The 18735-nt window shown below is 37.6% G+C and overlaps 2 protein-coding genes across 3 annotated transcripts; both read left to right on the top strand.

Moving 5' to 3' along the window:
* Nucleotides 1-6816: 6816 nt before the first annotated feature.
* Nucleotides 6817-10634, top strand: LOC104118113 (uncharacterized). The gene is made up of 3 exons (XM_009629295.4): nucleotides 6817-7169; nucleotides 7831-7895; nucleotides 9907-10634. The coding sequence occupies exons 1-3, from the start codon at nucleotides 7049-7051 to the stop codon at nucleotides 9958-9960; spliced, it is 240 nt and encodes a 79-aa protein (XP_009627590.1). The 5' UTR covers nucleotides 6817-7048; the 3' UTR covers nucleotides 9961-10634.
* A 1548-nt stretch (nucleotides 10635-12182) lies between these two features.
* Nucleotides 12183-18014, top strand: LOC104118112 (cell division cycle protein 48 homolog). 2 transcript variants are annotated; one of them, XM_009629294.4, is made up of 9 exons: nucleotides 12183-12337; nucleotides 12449-12614; nucleotides 14341-14569; nucleotides 15079-15845; nucleotides 15924-16145; nucleotides 16231-16302; nucleotides 16426-16707; nucleotides 16816-17175; nucleotides 17521-18014. In XM_009629294.4, the coding sequence occupies exons 1-9, from the start codon at nucleotides 12309-12311 to the stop codon at nucleotides 17812-17814; spliced, it is 2421 nt and encodes an 806-aa protein (XP_009627589.1). In that variant the 5' UTR covers nucleotides 12183-12308; the 3' UTR covers nucleotides 17815-18014. The 2 variants fall into 2 exon arrangements, with proteins under 2 accessions (XP_009627589.1, XP_070037992.1); XM_070181891.1 differs by lacking the exons at nucleotides 12183-12337; nucleotides 12449-12614 and adding an exon at nucleotides 13421-13519.
* Nucleotides 18015-18735: the final 721 nt, after the last annotated feature.

Here is an 18735-nt window from a genome sequence, read left to right as displayed (position 1 = left end):
CCGCACCAAGCAAGCGAATGTGCGATCGAGATAAATTTATTGATTATTTTTTGTCATAACCGCGCTACGCAAGCAAATCCGCAATCATGACGAGAATTATTAGTACGTTATTAATTTTGGAGAAAATTATTACATTCGAAGAAAATTAATTTTGAAATTTATTAAAATTCAACCATCGCACTACACATGCGAATCCACCCAACACCCCAAATGCTTTTCCTTGAGTCCAAACCTTACTTTTCAATCTCTGTTTGCAAACGTTATTCATTTTCTCCTTAACTTATTTTAATTAGTTTTATATCAAATTCAACAAATAAAACAGCCCCTTCCTACTACATACAACTACACATTCATAAAAACAAAAATATACATCTACCCCACAAAAATTCATAAACGACTTCACTGAAAATTATGTCATGAGCACACCTAATATGAACTTAAAAATTAGTAGTTAATTAGTTATATTCTTGACAAGATAAATAAGCTAAATGGTCAAGAGCTAATCTTTATTAAACAAATAAAGACAAAACTCTCATTTAGAGGCATAAAGTAAACAGAGAACCTCTCCAAACATTATTCAAACATAAACAAAAGTAAGATTTGAAAATCAAAAGATAAAATAAAATGGATAGAGATAGAATGTGACCTTTAACTTTCAATATATTAATGAACCTCAACTGGCACATGAAGAAAGGTGCTCCGACCGCTAGCAGAGCCATTTATTTGAATTTGAAAGCGGACCAGACCATCGAACGGACTTTGACAAACTCGACTTGACCTCACCGAAACTCGATTTTTGAAGTGACTAACGGCTATTTTTTCAATGGGATTTCGGGTTGTTTTTGGAGTAATTTTGGGGCTGTTTAGTGGCTGAAGTGTTGCTGGGTGTAGGGCTATTTTTTAGCCACGTTTTGGAGTTATTTTAGCTTGGAAGAAGCTAGTTTTGAAGCTGTTTTGGGGGGCTAATTGCAGCAGGTTTCAGCCGCGTTTGGGTTACTTCAACGGTATTTTCAGATCTAGAACAAGGTGCTTTTGGGGAAGGATGATTTTGGAAGATTTTAATGTAACGAAAATGGTCTTTTAAAGAGGTGAAGCTGGCTGGTTTCAATGGAGGTTTTCAGGTGGGTTTCATGGAGGAATAAGGGGGGTCGCTAGAATTTTTTTTTTCTTAAGGGAGGGAATCCGTTCGTTCTGTCCTCTCATAGAATTATAGAGATGGTGTATTTTTGTAAAAGAGGGAGGTGAATGGGGGACAAGCATGGGGGACAAGGGAAAGTAAAGTGAGAATAAAGACTGAGGGGACAAAGAGTGGGGAGATGAGTGGGAAAAAACTCAAGCATGGTAAAATATTAGGTGCTCACAAGGAATGATAATTGGAGTTATACCAGAATTCGGCTAAGGACATCCACTTGCTCCACTTAGTTGGCTTATGGCCAGTCATGCATCAGAGGTAACATTCTAAACATCTGTTTAATCGTTGCGATTGACCATCAGTTTGTGGGTGGTAGGCAGAGCTGGGTTTCAATTGTACCTGTAGACTGTTAAACAACTCCCTCCAAAAAGTGCTAACAAATATATGATCTTTGTGAGACACAATTGAGCTAGGTACCCCATGTAATTTGCAAACATTATTTAAGAAAATCTGTGAGACTTGGGCAGCATTATAGGGGTGGGTGAGTGCAAAACAATGTGCAAATTTGGTAAACCTGTCGATTACTACCAATATTGAGTCCTTCCCCTTTGATTTTGGCAGGCCACTAATGAAATCCATAGCCAAGTGTTCCCATGCTCTATTGGGAATTGGAAGTGATTGTAGAAGTCCAGGATATGGTATATTTTCCCCTTTATTCCTCTAACACACTTCATATTCTTTCACAAATTTCTTGATATCTTGTAATAAATTAGGCCAGTAGAATAGATTCTCGATTCTTTGTTGAGTAGCAAAAACACCTGAATGGACACCCCAATGAGTTGAATGTAGCTTAGAGATTAATTTTGATCTCAATTGGCCATTGCTTCCTACCCAAATTTGCCCTTGGTGCCTCAGAATTCCTTGTTGGAATTTGACATCTGAGTGGCTGTTAGGGTCCACACAAAGTTGTGTGATCAACTCCTGTACTTTGGTATCACCAGAATAATTGTCCATGACTTCAGTTATCCATTTGGGTTGAGTGAGCCCTTTGCATTCAGCTTCATCAAACTTTCTGGACAATGCATCTGCTGCAACATTCTCCACCCTTTTCTGAATTGTATCTCATAGCTCAGCCCAAGAAGCTTTGTGACTCCTTTAGTGGCGATCCTTTGCTCCTTAAGAAAATTTAGACTGAAATAGTTAGTTTTGATAATAAAATAGTGTGGTTATAAGTACTGTCTCTATTTATCCACAGTAATGAGCAATGCAATCAGCTCTTTTTCATATGTAGATAAACCCAAATGCCTATTGCTTAAGGCTTGAGTCAAATAGGCAACAAGCCTTCCATCCTGTGTCAAGACTGCCCAACACCTCTCCCACTAGCATCCACTTCCACTGTAAATGGCTTAAATTTTTTTGGTAAAGCCAGAATTGGAGCCTTTACCATGGCCAATTTTAATTCCTGAAAGGCTTTGGCAGCTTTTTCATTCCACCCAAAATTCCCCTTTTTAAGCAGGTTTGTCAATGGTTTGCTAATTAAAGCAAAATTTTTAATGAACCTACGGTAATAACCTGTCAAGCCCAGAAATCCACGGAGTTCCTTGATGCTTTTAGGTTGTGAACACTGTAGCATAGCTTCTATTTTGTCTTCATTTATGCTGACTCCTTCACCACTAATTATATTTCCCAAATAACTCACCTTAGTCTGAGCAAAATTGCATTTTGATTCTTTGGCAAAAAGCTGGTTGACTCATAAGATATCAAACACAATTTTCAAGTGCACAACATCTTCTTCAATAGTAGAGTTGTAGATAAGGATGTCATCAAAAAATACAAGCACAAATTTTCTAAGATAAGGACCAAAGATTATGTGCATGAGTGCTTGAAAAGTATCTGGTGCATTTGTGAGCCCAAAGGGCATTACCCTGAATTCCCAAAGACCATGGTGGGTCCTAAAAGCAGTTTTTGGAACATCAACCTCTTTCATAAAGATCTGGTGGTAGCCAGATCGTAAATCAAGCTTAGAAAAATATTACGCCCCATGAAGCTCATCCAACAAATCCTCCACGACTGGTATCGGGTACTTGTTTTTAATAGTAATCTCATTCAATTTATGATAGTCCACACAAAGTGTCCAACTAGAGTCTTTTTTCTTAACCAAGAGCATCAGAGAAGCAAATGGAGAGATACTAGCAGTGACTGTTTGAGCTTTCAACATGTTAGCCACAATTTCCTCAATTGCATTATTTTGTTCAAAAGAATAACAATATGGTCTAAGATTAACTGGTTTGGAGCCTGGAATCAACTCAATAGCGTGGTCATAATCGCGAGCAGGTGGTAATTCAGTAGGCTCTTTAAATAAATCTGAGTACCTTTCCAATAAAAATTTAACTTCTTCTGGAATGGGTTCATCAATAAGTTTGGCTCCAATCATCATAAGTTGAGCCGCATAATTACACTGCCCTTTGTTGAGTAATTTTCTGACCTCCTTAGCATCCAATGTTTTCAAGGTTTCTGGATTAGTGTCACTAAGTTAGTGAATCACTTGTGAGTCTCGAACAAAAGAAATTGCAAGTGTTCTAGTGTTTAACACCACTGGAACCACTGAATCAATCCAATCCATTCCTAAAACAATATCACAACCACCAATCTTTAATAATCTCAAGTCGAAAGTGAATTCCATCACAAATTGGTTGTTAGCTACCTTTACTTTCATGGGCCTAGAATGTCCTCCACTTGGGCTGAAAGGGTTTTAGCAATCCGTGGATGCACAAAGTCATGAGTGGATCCACTATCAACAAGCACCACAAATTTGTGTTTCTTAATAGTAGGTGGGGACTTGTTGTGGCCCAGCATCACCATTAACGATAATTCTCCTTGGTCATGGGCTTCAGGCCCAATTTCAGTGACTGGATCCACGAGATCTTCATGAGTATGACAAAATTCTTCCCCTTCCATAGCATGTAAGGTCTTAGGTTTACATTGGTGACCCGGGGAATATTTTTCATAACATTTGTAACATAAGTTCTTCTTCTAACACTCCTCAAATGATAATTTCTTATCTCCGGCCACTTTTGTCTTGACAACAGTAGCAACTCGAGCTGGTGGGGGTGGTAATGAAAAAGTGGGTTTATTTGTGTGGTAGGCATATTTAGGGGTGAACTGATGGGTTAATTATTTATAAAGGGAATTATAAGATTGCTCATGTAGCTTGGCACATTGGTAAACTTCCAAAAGTGATTGAGGATCAGCCCATTGCACCAAGGGCTAAATATCTGGCTTAAGTCCACCAATAAAATAAGTGACAAAATAAGGTTCCTTAAGACAAGGATTAATAAGTGATACCAAAAAACGAAATTCTTCGAATTTGCGAATATAATTTTCTACGTTAGTAACTTGGTCTAAACGATTAAATTGTAAAACAACTTACATCCTTTTAGTGTTACCAAATCGTAGGCAAACATCTTCACAAAAACTAGTCCACATCACCTTATCTTTCTTATCTGTCACATAAATACGAAACCAATTATCAACAAAGTCTTTAAAATGAATGTCAACATAAGTCATCCTTTCATCATCAATAACTTGATACAAATCAAACAAATTTTGACAACGTATAACCCAACTAGTGGGGTTATGTTCATCAAACTCCGGAAAGGATAGCTTGGCTTTGGGAATTTTGGAAGCATTGTTGTATTGTGGAGGCCCAATTTGAGGCTGTGACCCAGCGGACCAGCCCAAGGGCAGGGGATTAATTTACCCAAATTGAATAGTATGCTAATAAGTGGGGGTATGGAAATAAGTAGTTGGCTGGATAGTTGTGTGTGAGTGAGAAACGTTAGGGGTGGCAGAAATAGGTATGGTACTAGGAGGCGAAAAAATGATGGAGTTAGGGGTGTGGAAATCAAGGGTTCAGTGTGAATAGTGTGAGAAAAAGTGGTTATATGGGGGTTACCATGAAGCGCAAGAGGAGACATTAACAACTTCCTCATCACCGCAGCTCCCTGATAAGTGTAAGTTGGAGTATTAGCTCGAAGAACACCGGATGAAAATGGAGTGCCGGAGTTCGACCCAAATCCAGTTTGGTATGAAGAACTAGGAGCTCGAGAATTTGGGGGTTGTTAGACTTGATTTCCTGAAGCTATTTTCCCAACCATCTCTTCTACCTTCTTAGATGAAGCAGCAAATTCCGGCCTTTTGGACTCAAAAGAAGTCTGTCTGTCGTCCATTTTTGCCAACTTGGTGTTGGTTTCAGCTGCAAAATTCAAAAAATGGGTCTCCAATGACTTTAACCCTTCTTCAACAGAAGGATTTCGTTCAGGATCTCCCATATTTCACTGCCAAGATCGAAGCTCTGATATCAAATGTAATACTTTTTGGATTTTTAATTAATGATTAATTAAAAGCAATAAAACAGTAAAGAGAAAAATAGAGAAAAGCTTTAGAATTCATTCATGACTGAGATCAGTACAAAATATTCTCAAAGATATAACCCTTCCTAAAACGGTAAAGTAGGTGCAACCTATAATGAGTAGACACCTAGCTGATTTCTAGAAGGATCCAATGGCCACAGCTGACACTTTTAGGGAAAACAAGAAAACAAACTAATAGACTAAGTTGACTATTGGGCTTTTTAACAGAGGTGGGCCTTAGAAAGGACCCAATGTTCCAGCCCAACGTAACAACTAAGAGACCCAAGCTGTTTCTTTTTCAACCTCCAATTGATAATCAACAATCCCTAAATCAAGAACACATTTTTATCACCTTTTGCTACAGAGTTTTGGGTCAAGACCAATATGAAAAGATATCCCCCGCTGAGCTCTATCTATATATGTAAAAATTAGGTGGAAAGGGTGGCTCAATCTTCACGATTTTAAGAAAAAAAGTGGCAGGTGGGGTTTCGTATATCTACTACTCGTGGAGTTTGAGGGGGTTTTGAAGGATTTGGTTTGAAGATATGAGAAGAGGAAAGGGATAGGATGAAATGGTAAAACTTTGAGGGTTTTTTGGTGGTGGTTTGCGGCAGTGCGCGGCGGGGCAGAGGCGGCCGACGGATGAGCAGAAGAGAGGAAGAGAGAAAGGACTTAGGGTTTGGGAGGGTGAAAATAATGGCCCAAAATATGATTTTGCAAGCTTGTATATGTAGGAAGACATCAATTTTAGGCCGTTAGATCAATAAAGATGAATGGCTGAGATTTGATCTTGATAATACTTAAGGAAACGACATAGTTTCAAGGCAAAACTATGTCGTTTTGAGCTCTTTCTTGGCCAGCCACCTAATGGACCGGGTATGACCGAATTGGACTCAAAAATTGGGCTTGATTTGTGCATAACTCATTTGAAATGGGCACTAATCAAATCTCTTAAACCCCTTTAACAAACTAGACTAATTAAATCCAAATAACACCAAATTAAAAGAAAAAAAGTGGGCATTTACAATATACATGAACTACACCACCAAAGATTGTAATAAAGTCTCGAATTCGAGCATTGAGTATGAAAGCATCGTTGATATGGAGGGGCTTTACCTCCAAAATGGGATTTTTCGTTGACATCCGGAGTATTCGGATCCAAAACGGGTACATGACACCAATAAATAAATAAAATAAAATAAACCAAAAAAATAAAAAATAAAAACTACAGGGGTACAAGTGAAAGTTGAAAAATATATGGGGCACTAGTGACATACAATTTTCTTCTGATGCAGTTGACATTTTTTTGGCTAAAAGAGAAGCCAAAACCCTCTGGAAATTGGAATCGCCTAAATCCCCCTACAAAACGCAGATTATACTTACAATTTTTCACTTCTTTTGTTTCCTCAATAAATCTTCTAAACTTCCATTCATTCATTTTCCCCATAAATTTTCCTATTGAAGTTGAAAAGGGGAGAAAGTGGCACTGGGGTTGTTACTAGGGATGGCGAGGGCTTTCAGAAAGAAGAGCACAGCGTCTATTGACATTCTAACTGCTAAAAGGGGTCCAAGAAATTACTATAAAGGAAAGAATTGCAAGCCCACTGGTTTTCATACTCGTAAAGGTATTTTTTTGACACCCCTTTTGGGTTTTATACTTAGTATTTGAGACTAGCACTTTAAAGTTATTGGAATTGGGCTTCGAAATGTTGAGTCTTTTGATTGGATTTAGAACCCCTTTTGTCCATTCTATTGATTTAGGGGAGCTATAGGGCTGCTGATTTATGATTATTGCTGAGCTATTAGAGAGGATTTCTTGATTATTTTAATAGTTGATATTTGTTTGAGCTTTATGTCACGAGTTCGAGCCGTGGAATCAGCCACTGATGTCTACATGCGACCCTTCCCCGGATCCTGCATAAATGCGGGATGCTTCGTGCACCGGGGTGCTCTTTTTATCTTTGATTGGGCTTGGAACGGGATATGGGGGCTTACAGTTATTTGGTATTGAAATGAAATGGATCACAATAGAGCAGCAGGGATATGGTCATATGGAGGATCTTGTGGCCGCGACGACTAGTTTGATTGATTGGTTGACTGAGCTATAAAACTCTTGATTTAGATAAGTAGTTTAGTGAGTCCTTATTAATGATGGTAACTAAGAAAAATTTTCTTCCAAATCATTTTGCTTGCTTAGTTGCCTTATTTAGTAGTATTTTTTTTGTTTTAAAGTTCTAAATTTGGATATTTATGAAATTTGCCGGCTAACGACTTCTCTTTCTGCAGGTGATTATGTTCTTGTGCAAGAAAAACTACCAAATTATGTAGTTCCAAATTTGAGGGATTTTCAGGTACTGATTTTTTTTTTTTTTTTAAAGTTGTGTTTTAGCTATCTTTTTCGGATTAAAAACAAAATGCTCCAAAAGAAAAAAGATGCGGAAACTCTAATAGCCTGTTAAGCATGGAATGGCATATATGCGATTATATCCAGAAAGGAACAGAATCAACAGATTCCCCTTTGAGCCGCTGTTCTTTTGTGCTCTTAAAGTTGGCATTGGCAGAACCGCAGAAGTAATGCCGATTTCCTGACTTGAAGTTTCTCTTGGATCAGAAAGTAAAACGATAAAAGAGATCACAATATAGTCGCAAAGAGCTAAAAGAGAGGCAAATAGGGTGAGTTTGAGTTGGTTTCTCTTGTTTCATCTTTATTTTTGACAGTTCAAAGATAATAAAATATATCCGTGAACTGTTCTCTCTATGTGGTTGGGGGCTTAGAGAAATGTGATAGTGATGTTTTGATATTTGATCTTTTAATTAGACATGCCCAAGTATATAGGTGGAGTTGAGATCAAAGAGTATGAGACGCCAATTCCTATTCATCTTGAGTCAGTCTCTTGGAGAGAGTGTAGAAGACACCTAAAATCCTAAAGCTTCTTACCAACAAGTTTTCGGGAAATTCTTCCTCTTTGACCATGTTGGATTGAGAGTGTGAAAGAAGGTTCTTTGCCAGCATCGAGTCTCTGGCATCCATTCCAGCTCCTGGCCAGGCAAGAACTTCTTTGAAACACATGGGCACAACTTCCTTAATTCTAAAACGGAGTATGCGCCTTTCTCACTAGCCATCGCTTTTTTGAGAATCTGCCCACTTTACGGTCATCGCCTCATCGGATTCGAGTGGCACCAAGCTGGATGAAATCTAGGGGAGTCGATTCCTTTTAATGCTTTTACCCAGATGTAAGAGCTGGCGTGTGTAAATTAGTCATCGGAAAATCTGCCTCTCTTCCCGGTGTGTTCAGGTGCGTGAAATCTTCGATAGGTCGCATCTTGCTAGGCTTGAGTCATGCTACATTACTGAGCCCAGTCTGGTGCCAGATTCTTTCTACTACTGCCATATAAGCTCGTATGAGTGGACTGTCTCTCTCCTCTGACGGTCATATTCTCCCTGGCACTTCCCCATGGAAGTCAAGCCTTTGAGTATATTTTGGAGGATTTGGAGAGAAAAGAGAAAAGAACATTTGGTTCGCTTTCTGTATTAACAGCCTATTGAAGTGCGTAACCATCTCATCTAAAAGCTTAAACTGTTAGAGAACACACTTTTATTTACTTAATTATGTCTTCAACACAACCAATTGACATCTAATTAGGCGTTCAGAGGTTGTTTGTCCATCATGAGAAAGTTTTATTGAAAAGGACTTTTAACGTAATTAAAAAAATTGAATTGAATGCTATGCATAGTGGTAGTGGTTGAGGAGACTTTTGAGGTATGGATCGCTTGTGATGGGTATGGTGCTGCACTTTTTAACCTTGTGGTTTGTTTTGGATTGTTAAGTTGGATTGTGTATATTAAGTTGTGCTGTTTTTCCTTTTTGCTTGTTTAATCTCTGGCAAATTTAATTCGGTGGCTACGACTAATAATATTCGGTGAGTTAAGATATACTTTAAGACATATAGCACATCTGTTTTATCCAAACAAGTTGTACAGGATATAGACGAGCAAACAACATTTCGGGAGGCTGTCTTTGTTACTACGGAGGTGGTGACCAAATTTTGAAGAGTAACTTTGACTGGAACTAAGATTGTTTCTCACTGTCTTAATGATCAAAAAAGAAAAGGGCAGTCCAGTATACTAAGCTCTCGCTATACGCAGGGTCCGGACCACAAGGGTCTATTGTACGCAGTCTTACCCTGCATTTCTGCAAGAGGCTGTTTTCACGGTTTGAACCCGTGACCAATTATTTCTCAAAGGAGATTATGAGGCGTATCAATCATTACTGTTTAAGCCCCTTTACATTGGGATTAGAGTTATTCGTGCTGTTGATAGCTTGTGCTCATGTTAATTATCTTTGTTATGTTTGTTTGCAGCTGAAGCCATATGTATCTCAGTGCAAGAGAAACTCAAACTATGAAGGCTGCTAATGCTGCTAAATGATTATTTTAAAAAGCTGAGTGGGATGCGCTTGCTCAAACAACTATTACTAATGTTCCTTTTGTGCTTTGGATTTTCAATTTTTTTTTGGCAGCCCGGTGCACTAAGCTCTCGCTATGTTCGGGGTCCGGGGAAGCGCCGGACCACAAGGATCTATTGTACGCAACCTTACCCTGCATTTTGCAAGAGGCTGTTTCCACGGCCTGAACCCGTGCTTTTTGGTCACACGACAACAATTTTACCAGTTTACCTGCCTTGGATTTTCAATATGCACCTAGTTTTTGTAAGGCAATTTCATGTTATATAAGCTCATTCCTTCTTAGATTCGAACATTTATGTTACTTAACCTTATTAGAAGGGATGCCCTCGCAGTTGCACAAAGCGTTGCATTCAGATGGTGTCGTCAGCCAACTCCTTGTTCTTTTTCTTAGACCACACTCTTTGTGCATGTATTTGGTACTTGGAAATGGCACAAGTGATATGCGAGAACAATTAGGCAATCTAGATTTATGAATTATTATAGAGAATTTGTCGTTAAAATGGGAAGAATTGGGGAAGAACACACAAGGAACGAATGGAAGATCAAAAAGTTGGCAGAAGAAAGGACTTTTAATGTAAATAGTGAAGGTGTTCATCTATTCGTATGAATCTTTTGTTTCAAGCCTTTATATTTTTCATATCTGCACTTTTCTCTGTTTCAAGTCTTTTGGAATCAGCCACTGATGCTTGCATCACGGTAGGCTGCTTACATCACACCTTTTATGGTGCGGCCTTTTCTGGATCCTACATGAACGTGAAATGCATTGTACGTAAGGCTGCCATTTTTTTTTACTTTCTTGTGAACCTACTAGGAAGTTGAGGTGAGTTTCAGCTGCCTAACTTGGGAAATAGTTAAAGTTGGTTGTGGACTTTATAATATGATTCCAAGAAGATAATACTGTTGAAAGCAGCGGGGGAATATCTACCAAGCAATGCATAACAAGAAAAGGTGCCTTAAATTCTTAGACTACCTGCAAAACAATATAAAACTATTGACAACGAGGATGGGACAGTATAGAAAGAAAAATGTGGAACCTAATATAAATTAATACTAGTTGGACAAAAAAAAAGATTTTTTAATCCTCGGCCTTCTTCGTTTTTCGATGAAAGAAAACTCTCAATCTTTGAAAGCGTTTTCCTTTCCAAGTATTTCCCTTATTTGAACTTGGTGGGCATTTTTTCCGCCCTTAGTGAAAGTAGGTGGTGGGTTTAGCTTGAAACCTCATTGGCGCCAAGCATGAGAAAATGCTAGACGTTTGGTAATTTCTTCTCCGACCTAGATAAGAGATCCCATCGAAGCGGCTTCAGTATGAAGTTTGTAGGTATACATATTTCTATCTACTTGCAAATGGTTGAAGCTTTGTCGACAAAACTAAAGAAGGCAAAAATGCAACCAATATTTGTCAGTTTATGATAATTGGGATACTAGAACTTGTTGGAACATTCTAGAATAATGTATTTGAAGGAAAAGTTTCTAATACCTATAAATTGTTTATTTTATTAAAAGCCAAACGTTAATCCCTTTGGTGACTAATTTGAGATGATACTTTTGTTTGCAAATTCAGTTTTTTTGAGTTTTTATAAAATGTGTGGTTTGAACTGTTTATGCATAAAAAAAGGGGTTAGCTTTTTGTTAACAATTCTCAAATTCAAAATTTTAAATCTTTCAGAAATTCTACAAATAGTTTTTAATTTTTTCCAAAATAAATAATTTTAAGAGAATATGAAAGATTTTTGCAAAAATAGTTCAAATAAACACCTTTTGAGAAACTAAAAAAATATGAATCTTTCAAAACTACAAGCAAACGGGTAATTTTCATTGACTTAAAATATTACACCCACAAAAGAAAATTTAAAAACTGTTTACTTCAAAAATAAATGATAAACTATTTTATTATGATAATTAAGTTTGACTTTATTTTTTTGTGACTAAATTATTGGTGACTTGTTTGGTGAACAAATAAGGGAATGGCAAGCTAGCAAAATGTTGACATGTCATAGTATAAGTGGTCAATTATTCCCTCAAAACGTATTAAAATAATTCTAAAACCAAAACAATTAAAGTAATTCCAAAAATAACATCAACATCAATTATAATTGGTAAAGGAAAAAGAAAAGGAAACATAAAAAGAGAGAAAAAGTAGTAAAAAAGCAAAAAAGCATTTCTTTCCTAACAAGAAACGGATTGTTTTATTCTATATTCCTATATATATAACCCCTCGCAATTAGCAGATCTCTTAAAAAAAAACATTAGCCAAACAAAAAGAAAACCTCTGAAAACTCTCAGAACTCAAAAATCATGAGTAACAAAGCTGAATCCTCTGATTCGTAAGTACACATTATCAAATCTTTGTATAGAATTATGTTGGCGTACTTGTATTTTGATTCTTGGTTTCTAAAGTTTTTCAATTTTTATTTTTATTTTTGTGATGTTTGTAGGAAAGGGACTAAAAGGGACTATAGTACAGCAATTCTTGAAAGGAAGAAATCACCAAATCGGCTTGTTGTAGATGAGGCAGTCAATGATGATAACTCTGTTGTCTCTCTTCACCCTGAGACTATGGAAAAACTTCAGCTTTTTCGTGGGGACACAATCTTGATAAAGGTTAGATTTTTATCCATGATTTTGTATTTACTGTGTTTTGGTGGGTGCAGTTTGTAGTTTTGGTAGTTCATAGGGGTAAAATTCCAGAGTTGAACTGGAAATAGCCTCTCTACCTTTTGCGTACACACTAACCTCTCCAGACCCACTTATGTAATTATACCAGGTTTGTTGTTGTTGTTGTTGTTGTTGTTGTTGTTGTTGTTGTTGTTGTTGTTGTCATAATAGGGTAAAATTCCTGAGTACCCTCCCTAACCCACTTGTGGGATTACACTAGTTTTTTGTTGTTGTTGTCGTCATAGGGGTAAAGTCTCACCTAATGGGACAAGGGTTGTAATGAGGTTGTGGCTAATGTTTAGGAGAATGTGGATAAATTGAGAATTCTAAATCAGGTTAGGGGATACAATCTTGATAAAGGTCAGGTTTTTACCTATAATTTGTTCAAGTTTCTTGAATTTTCCCTCTAATTTGGTAGGTGGAGTTTGTAAGTTTGGTAGCTTATACGGGTAAAGTCTCACCTATGGAACAAGGGTTGTAATGGGTTTGTGGCTAGTGTTTAGGAGAATATGGATAAATTGAGAATTCTAAATCAGGTTAGGGGATACAATCTTGATAAAGGTCAACTTTTTACCATGATTTTGTTCAAGTTTCTTGAGTTTTCCTATGTTTTGGTGGGTGCAGTTTGGATTTTGGTAGCTTTTGAGGGTTTAATCTTAGCTATGGGACAAGGTTTATAATGTTGTGACTAGTGTTTAGGAGAATGTGAACAAATTGAGAATTCTAAATCAGATAGGGGTTCTTTGGTTTCCAAATATTCTTCACCTATGAAGGAGCTTCAGCTTTTTCGTGGTGACATAATCTTGATAAAGGTATATGTTACCATCTCAAAAAAAATAATCTTGATAAAGGTTCAATTTTTACGCTTTATCCACAATTTGTTCAAGTTACTTGAATTTTCCTGTTTTTTGGTAGGTCCATTTTGTTATTTTGGTAGCTTATAGGGGTAAAATCTCACCTATGGGATAAGGGTTGTAACGGGGTTGTCACTAGTGTTAAGGAGAATGTGGATAAATTGAGAATCCTAAATCAGGTTGGGAAATTTGCTTGGAAATTTGAACTGAGGGTTCTTTGGTTTCTGAATGGTCTTCAATTTTTCTACTGAAGGATGGTGCGTTTATCCCTTCTTGTGCATAGGTATAGGGTTTTATAAGATTAAGATGCAGAAAGCAAAGGGACAGGTTTACATGATATATTGTTACTGTACTATTTTAGATATTTTAGCTACATAGGACGTTTGGTGTCCTTGCTCCTTGTTTGCTGGAAATCAGTTTTGCAAGTGAAATAAGCTCAAGGACTATGTGATATAAGCTGAAAAGGCCAGTTCTTTCTTCTTAAAGACTACATCTTTGTGTTGTTCTGTGTCTATTTGTCTCACTTGTAGATATTGTAGTGCCTAATGAAAACATGAAAAATGGTGACAAGTGTTTGGTGCCCTTTGTTGATCTACTTTATTGTCTTTTTATTTTATTCTGTTTTTTTTTTGTAAACGATGAGTTGGTATAGTTAGTTCTAAAGATTATACCTTTTCTGGGAACTGCTGCTGCAAGCTTGAGAAATTGGTTTGTTCTGTACCTTCTTTGTATTTTGGTGATGTAAGAAGTCTGTGATAATGTTGATGATGTTTTATTCGTAAGATTTTCAGTTCTTAACTTTGTATCTTGCTGTATAGGGAAAGAAAAGAAAAGATACAATCTGCATTGCCCTTGCTGATGACACCTGTGATGAGCCAAGGATTAGAATGAACAAAGTTGTCAGAAATAACCTTAGGGTTCGGCTTGGTGATGTTGTCTCTGTGCATCAATGTCCTGATGTCAAGTACGGGAAACGTGTGCACATTCTTCCCATTGATGACACCATTGAAGGGGTTACTGGGAATCTATTTGATGCTTATTTGAAACGTAAGTGTTTCAGATTTCTACTATCTATTTGCTTATTGTTTATTACTATCTATCTACTTATTTTTATAAGTTTGTTAGGTTTTAAACTTCTAACTTAGAATCTCCTGTGACTTGTGTTATGTCTAATTTGCATCAAGCAAATTCTCAAGGTTTTCTCTCGCCATGCGTGGCTTCATCTGAAAGTGTTGAACGCTTTTGTATTGGAATTGGGAAGTTGAAAACAGAAAATAAGCTTTTGTCTGCATCTTTAGCCATTTTAATGTTTTCTGAGCGAGTCGCTGATTCCTAGTCATTGTTTGCCTATCAATAAATAAATAAATGAATAAATTCCCGGTCATTGTTAAAATAATGGTTTAAAGGCTTTAAACAGGCTAGTTGTAGTTGTTGTTGTTGATGATCTATAGTGAAATGTGTGTGTCACACTGCTTGGCCAAGAGATGATGCATATGAGCCTAAGTGCTTATGCAAATGCTAATCCTTCTTGTCTCCCTTGTGTTATTTGTCTACAGCCTATTTCCTTGAAGCATATCGACCAGTGAGGAAGGGTGATCTATTTCTTGTAAGAGGAGGAATGAGAAGTGTAGAATTCAAGGTTATTGAGACCGATCCTCCTGAATACTGTGTTGTCGCCCCAGATACTGAGATATTTTGTGAGGGTGAACCTGTGAGCAGAGAAGATGAGAATCGGCTAGATGAGGTTGGTTATGATGATGTTGGTGGCGTGCGTAAACAAATGGCTCAGATCCGCGAGCTTGTTGAGCTTCCATTGAGGCATCCACAACTCTTCAAATCCATTGGAGTGAAACCTCCGAAAGGAATTCTTCTGTATGGACCTCCTGGATCAGGAAAGACATTGATAGCTCGGGCAGTTGCAAATGAGACTGGTGCATTCTTCTTCTGTATTAATGGGCCAGAGATCATGTCCAAACTGGCTGGAGAAAGTGAAAGCAATCTCAGGAAAGCATTTGAGGAAGCTGAGAAGAATGCACCTTCAATTATCTTTATTGATGAAATTGATTCGATAGCTCCTAAACGTGAGAAGACAAACGGAGAGGTCGAGAGGAGGATTGTTTCTCAGCTCTTGACTCTCATGGATGGTCTCAAATCACGTGCACATGTAATTGTCATGGGTGCTACTAATCGCCCTAATAGCATTGATCCCGCCCTAAGAAGGTTTGGCAGATTTGACAGGGAAATAGACATTGGTGTCCCAGATGAAGTTGGGCGCCTTGAGGTGCTCCGTATCCATACAAAGAACATGAAGCTCGCTGAAGATGTAATTTCATATCGTCAAACTTTTAGTATTCTGACTTTTAAAAGAGCAATTTGGTAATATTTTGATCTTTGTTTGCAGGTTGATTTGGAAAGAATTGGCAAAGACACACATGGCTATGTTGGTGCTGATTTGGCAGCTTTGTGTACTGAGGCTGCACTTCAATGCATCAGAGAGAAGATGGACGTGATTGATTTGGAAGATGAAACTATTGATGCGGAGATATTGAACTCCATGGCTGTGACTAATGAGCACTTCTCAACTGCCCTTGGGACAAGCAATCCATCTGCTTTGCGTGAAACTGTAAGTGTGAATTTCTTTACATACTCTGATTCTGCTGCTACACATCTTGTGTTCGATTCCTAATTATGTATGTCTGGTTGAACAGGTTGTTGAAGTTCCTAATGTGTCGTGGGAGGATATTGGAGGTCTTGAAAATGTCAAGCGTGAGCTCCAAGAGGTAATTCTATTGATAATAAACATATAGTGTTGCATATTAGGGCTTGATCTATTTACCTTATTGATTTACTAGTCCTGTTAATTCGCTTCACATCATTAAATCTCAATTCAATTTGTTTTGTAGACTGTTCAATATCCAGTGGAACATCCAGAGAAGTTCGAGAAGTTTGGTATGTCTCCGTCAAAGGGTGTTCTCTTCTATGGGCCACCTGGATGTGGGAAAACTTTGCTGGCAAAGGCTATTGCGAACGAATGCCAGGCCAACTTCATTAGTGTTAAGGGTCCAGAATTGCTTACCATGTGGTTTGGAGAGAGTGAAGCTAATGTTAGAGAAATATTTGACAAGGCTCGACAGTCTGCTCCTTGTGTCCTCTTTTTTGATGAGTTGGACTCAATTGCTACTCAGGTGCTGTTCCTTGTTTCAACGTTTCCATTAAACTGTTACTGCACTAGATTCACTGTCTTCTTTGCAGATTATTTGCTTTTGTTGCTAAATATGACTTGGCTTTTGCAGAGAGGAAGTAGCAGCGGAGATGCCGGGGGAGCTGCTGATAGAGTTTTGAATCAACTCCTCACTGAAATGGATGGTATGAATGCCAAGAAGACTGTTTTCATCATCGGTGCCACCAATAGGCCCGACATTATTGATCCCGCACTTCTGCGGCCCGGCCGTCTTGACCAATTGATTTACATTCCTCTCCCTGACGAGGATTCTCGCCATCAAATTTTCAAGGCATGCCTGCGGAAATCACCTCTCTCTAAGGATATAGATCTAAGAGCTCTTGCAAAATATACGCAAGGGTTTAGCGGAGCTGACATTACAGAGATCTGTCAACGTGCATGCAAATATGCTATCCGAGAGAACATTGAGAAAGTAAGTTATCCATTTCCATTTCTTGTCAATTGATAATTCTTGTGGCAATAGATATTACACCCTTTGTCCCAATTTACATGGCATACTTTCCTTTGTAGTCTTAGTCTGTCCCAAAAAGAATGTCATACTTATTTAGAAACAATTTAACTTTAAATGTCCTACTTTACCCTTAATGAGATGATTTATAGCCACACAAGTATCTATGACTTGTTTTAGACCATAAGTTTTAGAAGTCTTCCTTTCTTTCTTAAACCCCGTGTCGAGTCAAATAACGCTACATAAATTGGGACGGAGGGAGTTGCTAAAGCAGGAGTAGAAAACTAATGTCATGTTTTGTGTTTGCAGGATATTGAGAGGGAGAGAAGGAGAAAGGATAATCCAGAAGCAATGGAGGAAGATGTTGACGACGAGGTAGCTGAGATCAAGCCTGCTCACTTTGAGGAATCAATGAAGTATGCTAGGAGGAGCGTTAGTGATGCTGATATCCGCAAGTACCAGGCGTTTGCTCAGACATTGCAGCAGTCCAGAGGTTTTGGCACTGAGTTCCGCTTCCCAGAAGCGAGCACTGGGGCCACTGGAACTGCTGATCCATTTGCAACTTCTGCTGGTGGTGCAGACGAAGATGACCTCTATAGTTAGATCATCAAAGTTTGTTACTTTTGATGTCAAAATACCTTATTTTCATATCTTATTTATTGTTTTACAACTCTGTATAATGGCCGAGCTAATTATTCAGCTGAAGAAACTTTGGAGCAGATTGAATATTTCCATTCATTGCTCAGAGTTTGTAATATTATTTTGGATATTTCACAGATTTATTAAAGGAAAATTTGCAGCAATATATTTTGCTCATTTGAAAGGTGAATTTTCTTTGATAGAGTGAAGCGCACTATGATCGATAATACCTGCTAGATGTATCCAACTATTCATGAGTTCGTGAAAATACACTGTGTAGGCAGGTATTTTTTTTTATATGTAATATATTATATGTTGACTCTCCTTTGATTTTTTTGCATATATACAATAGGCCATAAGGTCGGACATTCCAGCTCAATTCCTTTAGTAGTTCTTTTGCATCGCTCATATAAGTGTTACGGAAGGAATAGCAAGAGTAGTCTTGTAGTGAAGCTGTTCAAGAATATTTAATATTCAATAAATATGTATAAAATATAATATTTGATCTATATACACAGGGGCGGAGGTAGAGTTTTGAATTAGGGGTTCGGCCGAACACATTAACTTTTCTCAGCTAGGTAAATCATAAGGTGTAAAATAGTTTTGGAAGTTGAACTTGTGTTTGGACATGCATTTTACTTGAAAAAAAGTTGAAGTTGTGAGTGGAAGAAAAAATTTCATCCAAAAACTGGTCCAAACTAATTTTTAGAACTTGAAAATTTTTCTTCGAATTTTTTTCAAAAACTTATCAAATTCTACGAACAAACAATTTTTTCAAAAAAATTATAAAAAAAAACTAGCCAAGATTTACGTCAAAACGGGAGCCAAGTGTTTAGTCTTGTTTCCTTCTCTCTTCTTCGGTTTACTACTATGTTTGGCTAAGGT

This window comes from Nicotiana tomentosiformis, chromosome 7, assembly GCF_000390325.3.
Source record: "Nicotiana tomentosiformis chromosome 7, ASM39032v3, whole genome shotgun sequence".
Taxonomy (NCBI): Eukaryota; Viridiplantae; Streptophyta; class Magnoliopsida; order Solanales; family Solanaceae; genus Nicotiana; species Nicotiana tomentosiformis.
This window is presented reverse-complemented; position numbering and strand designations above follow the sequence as displayed.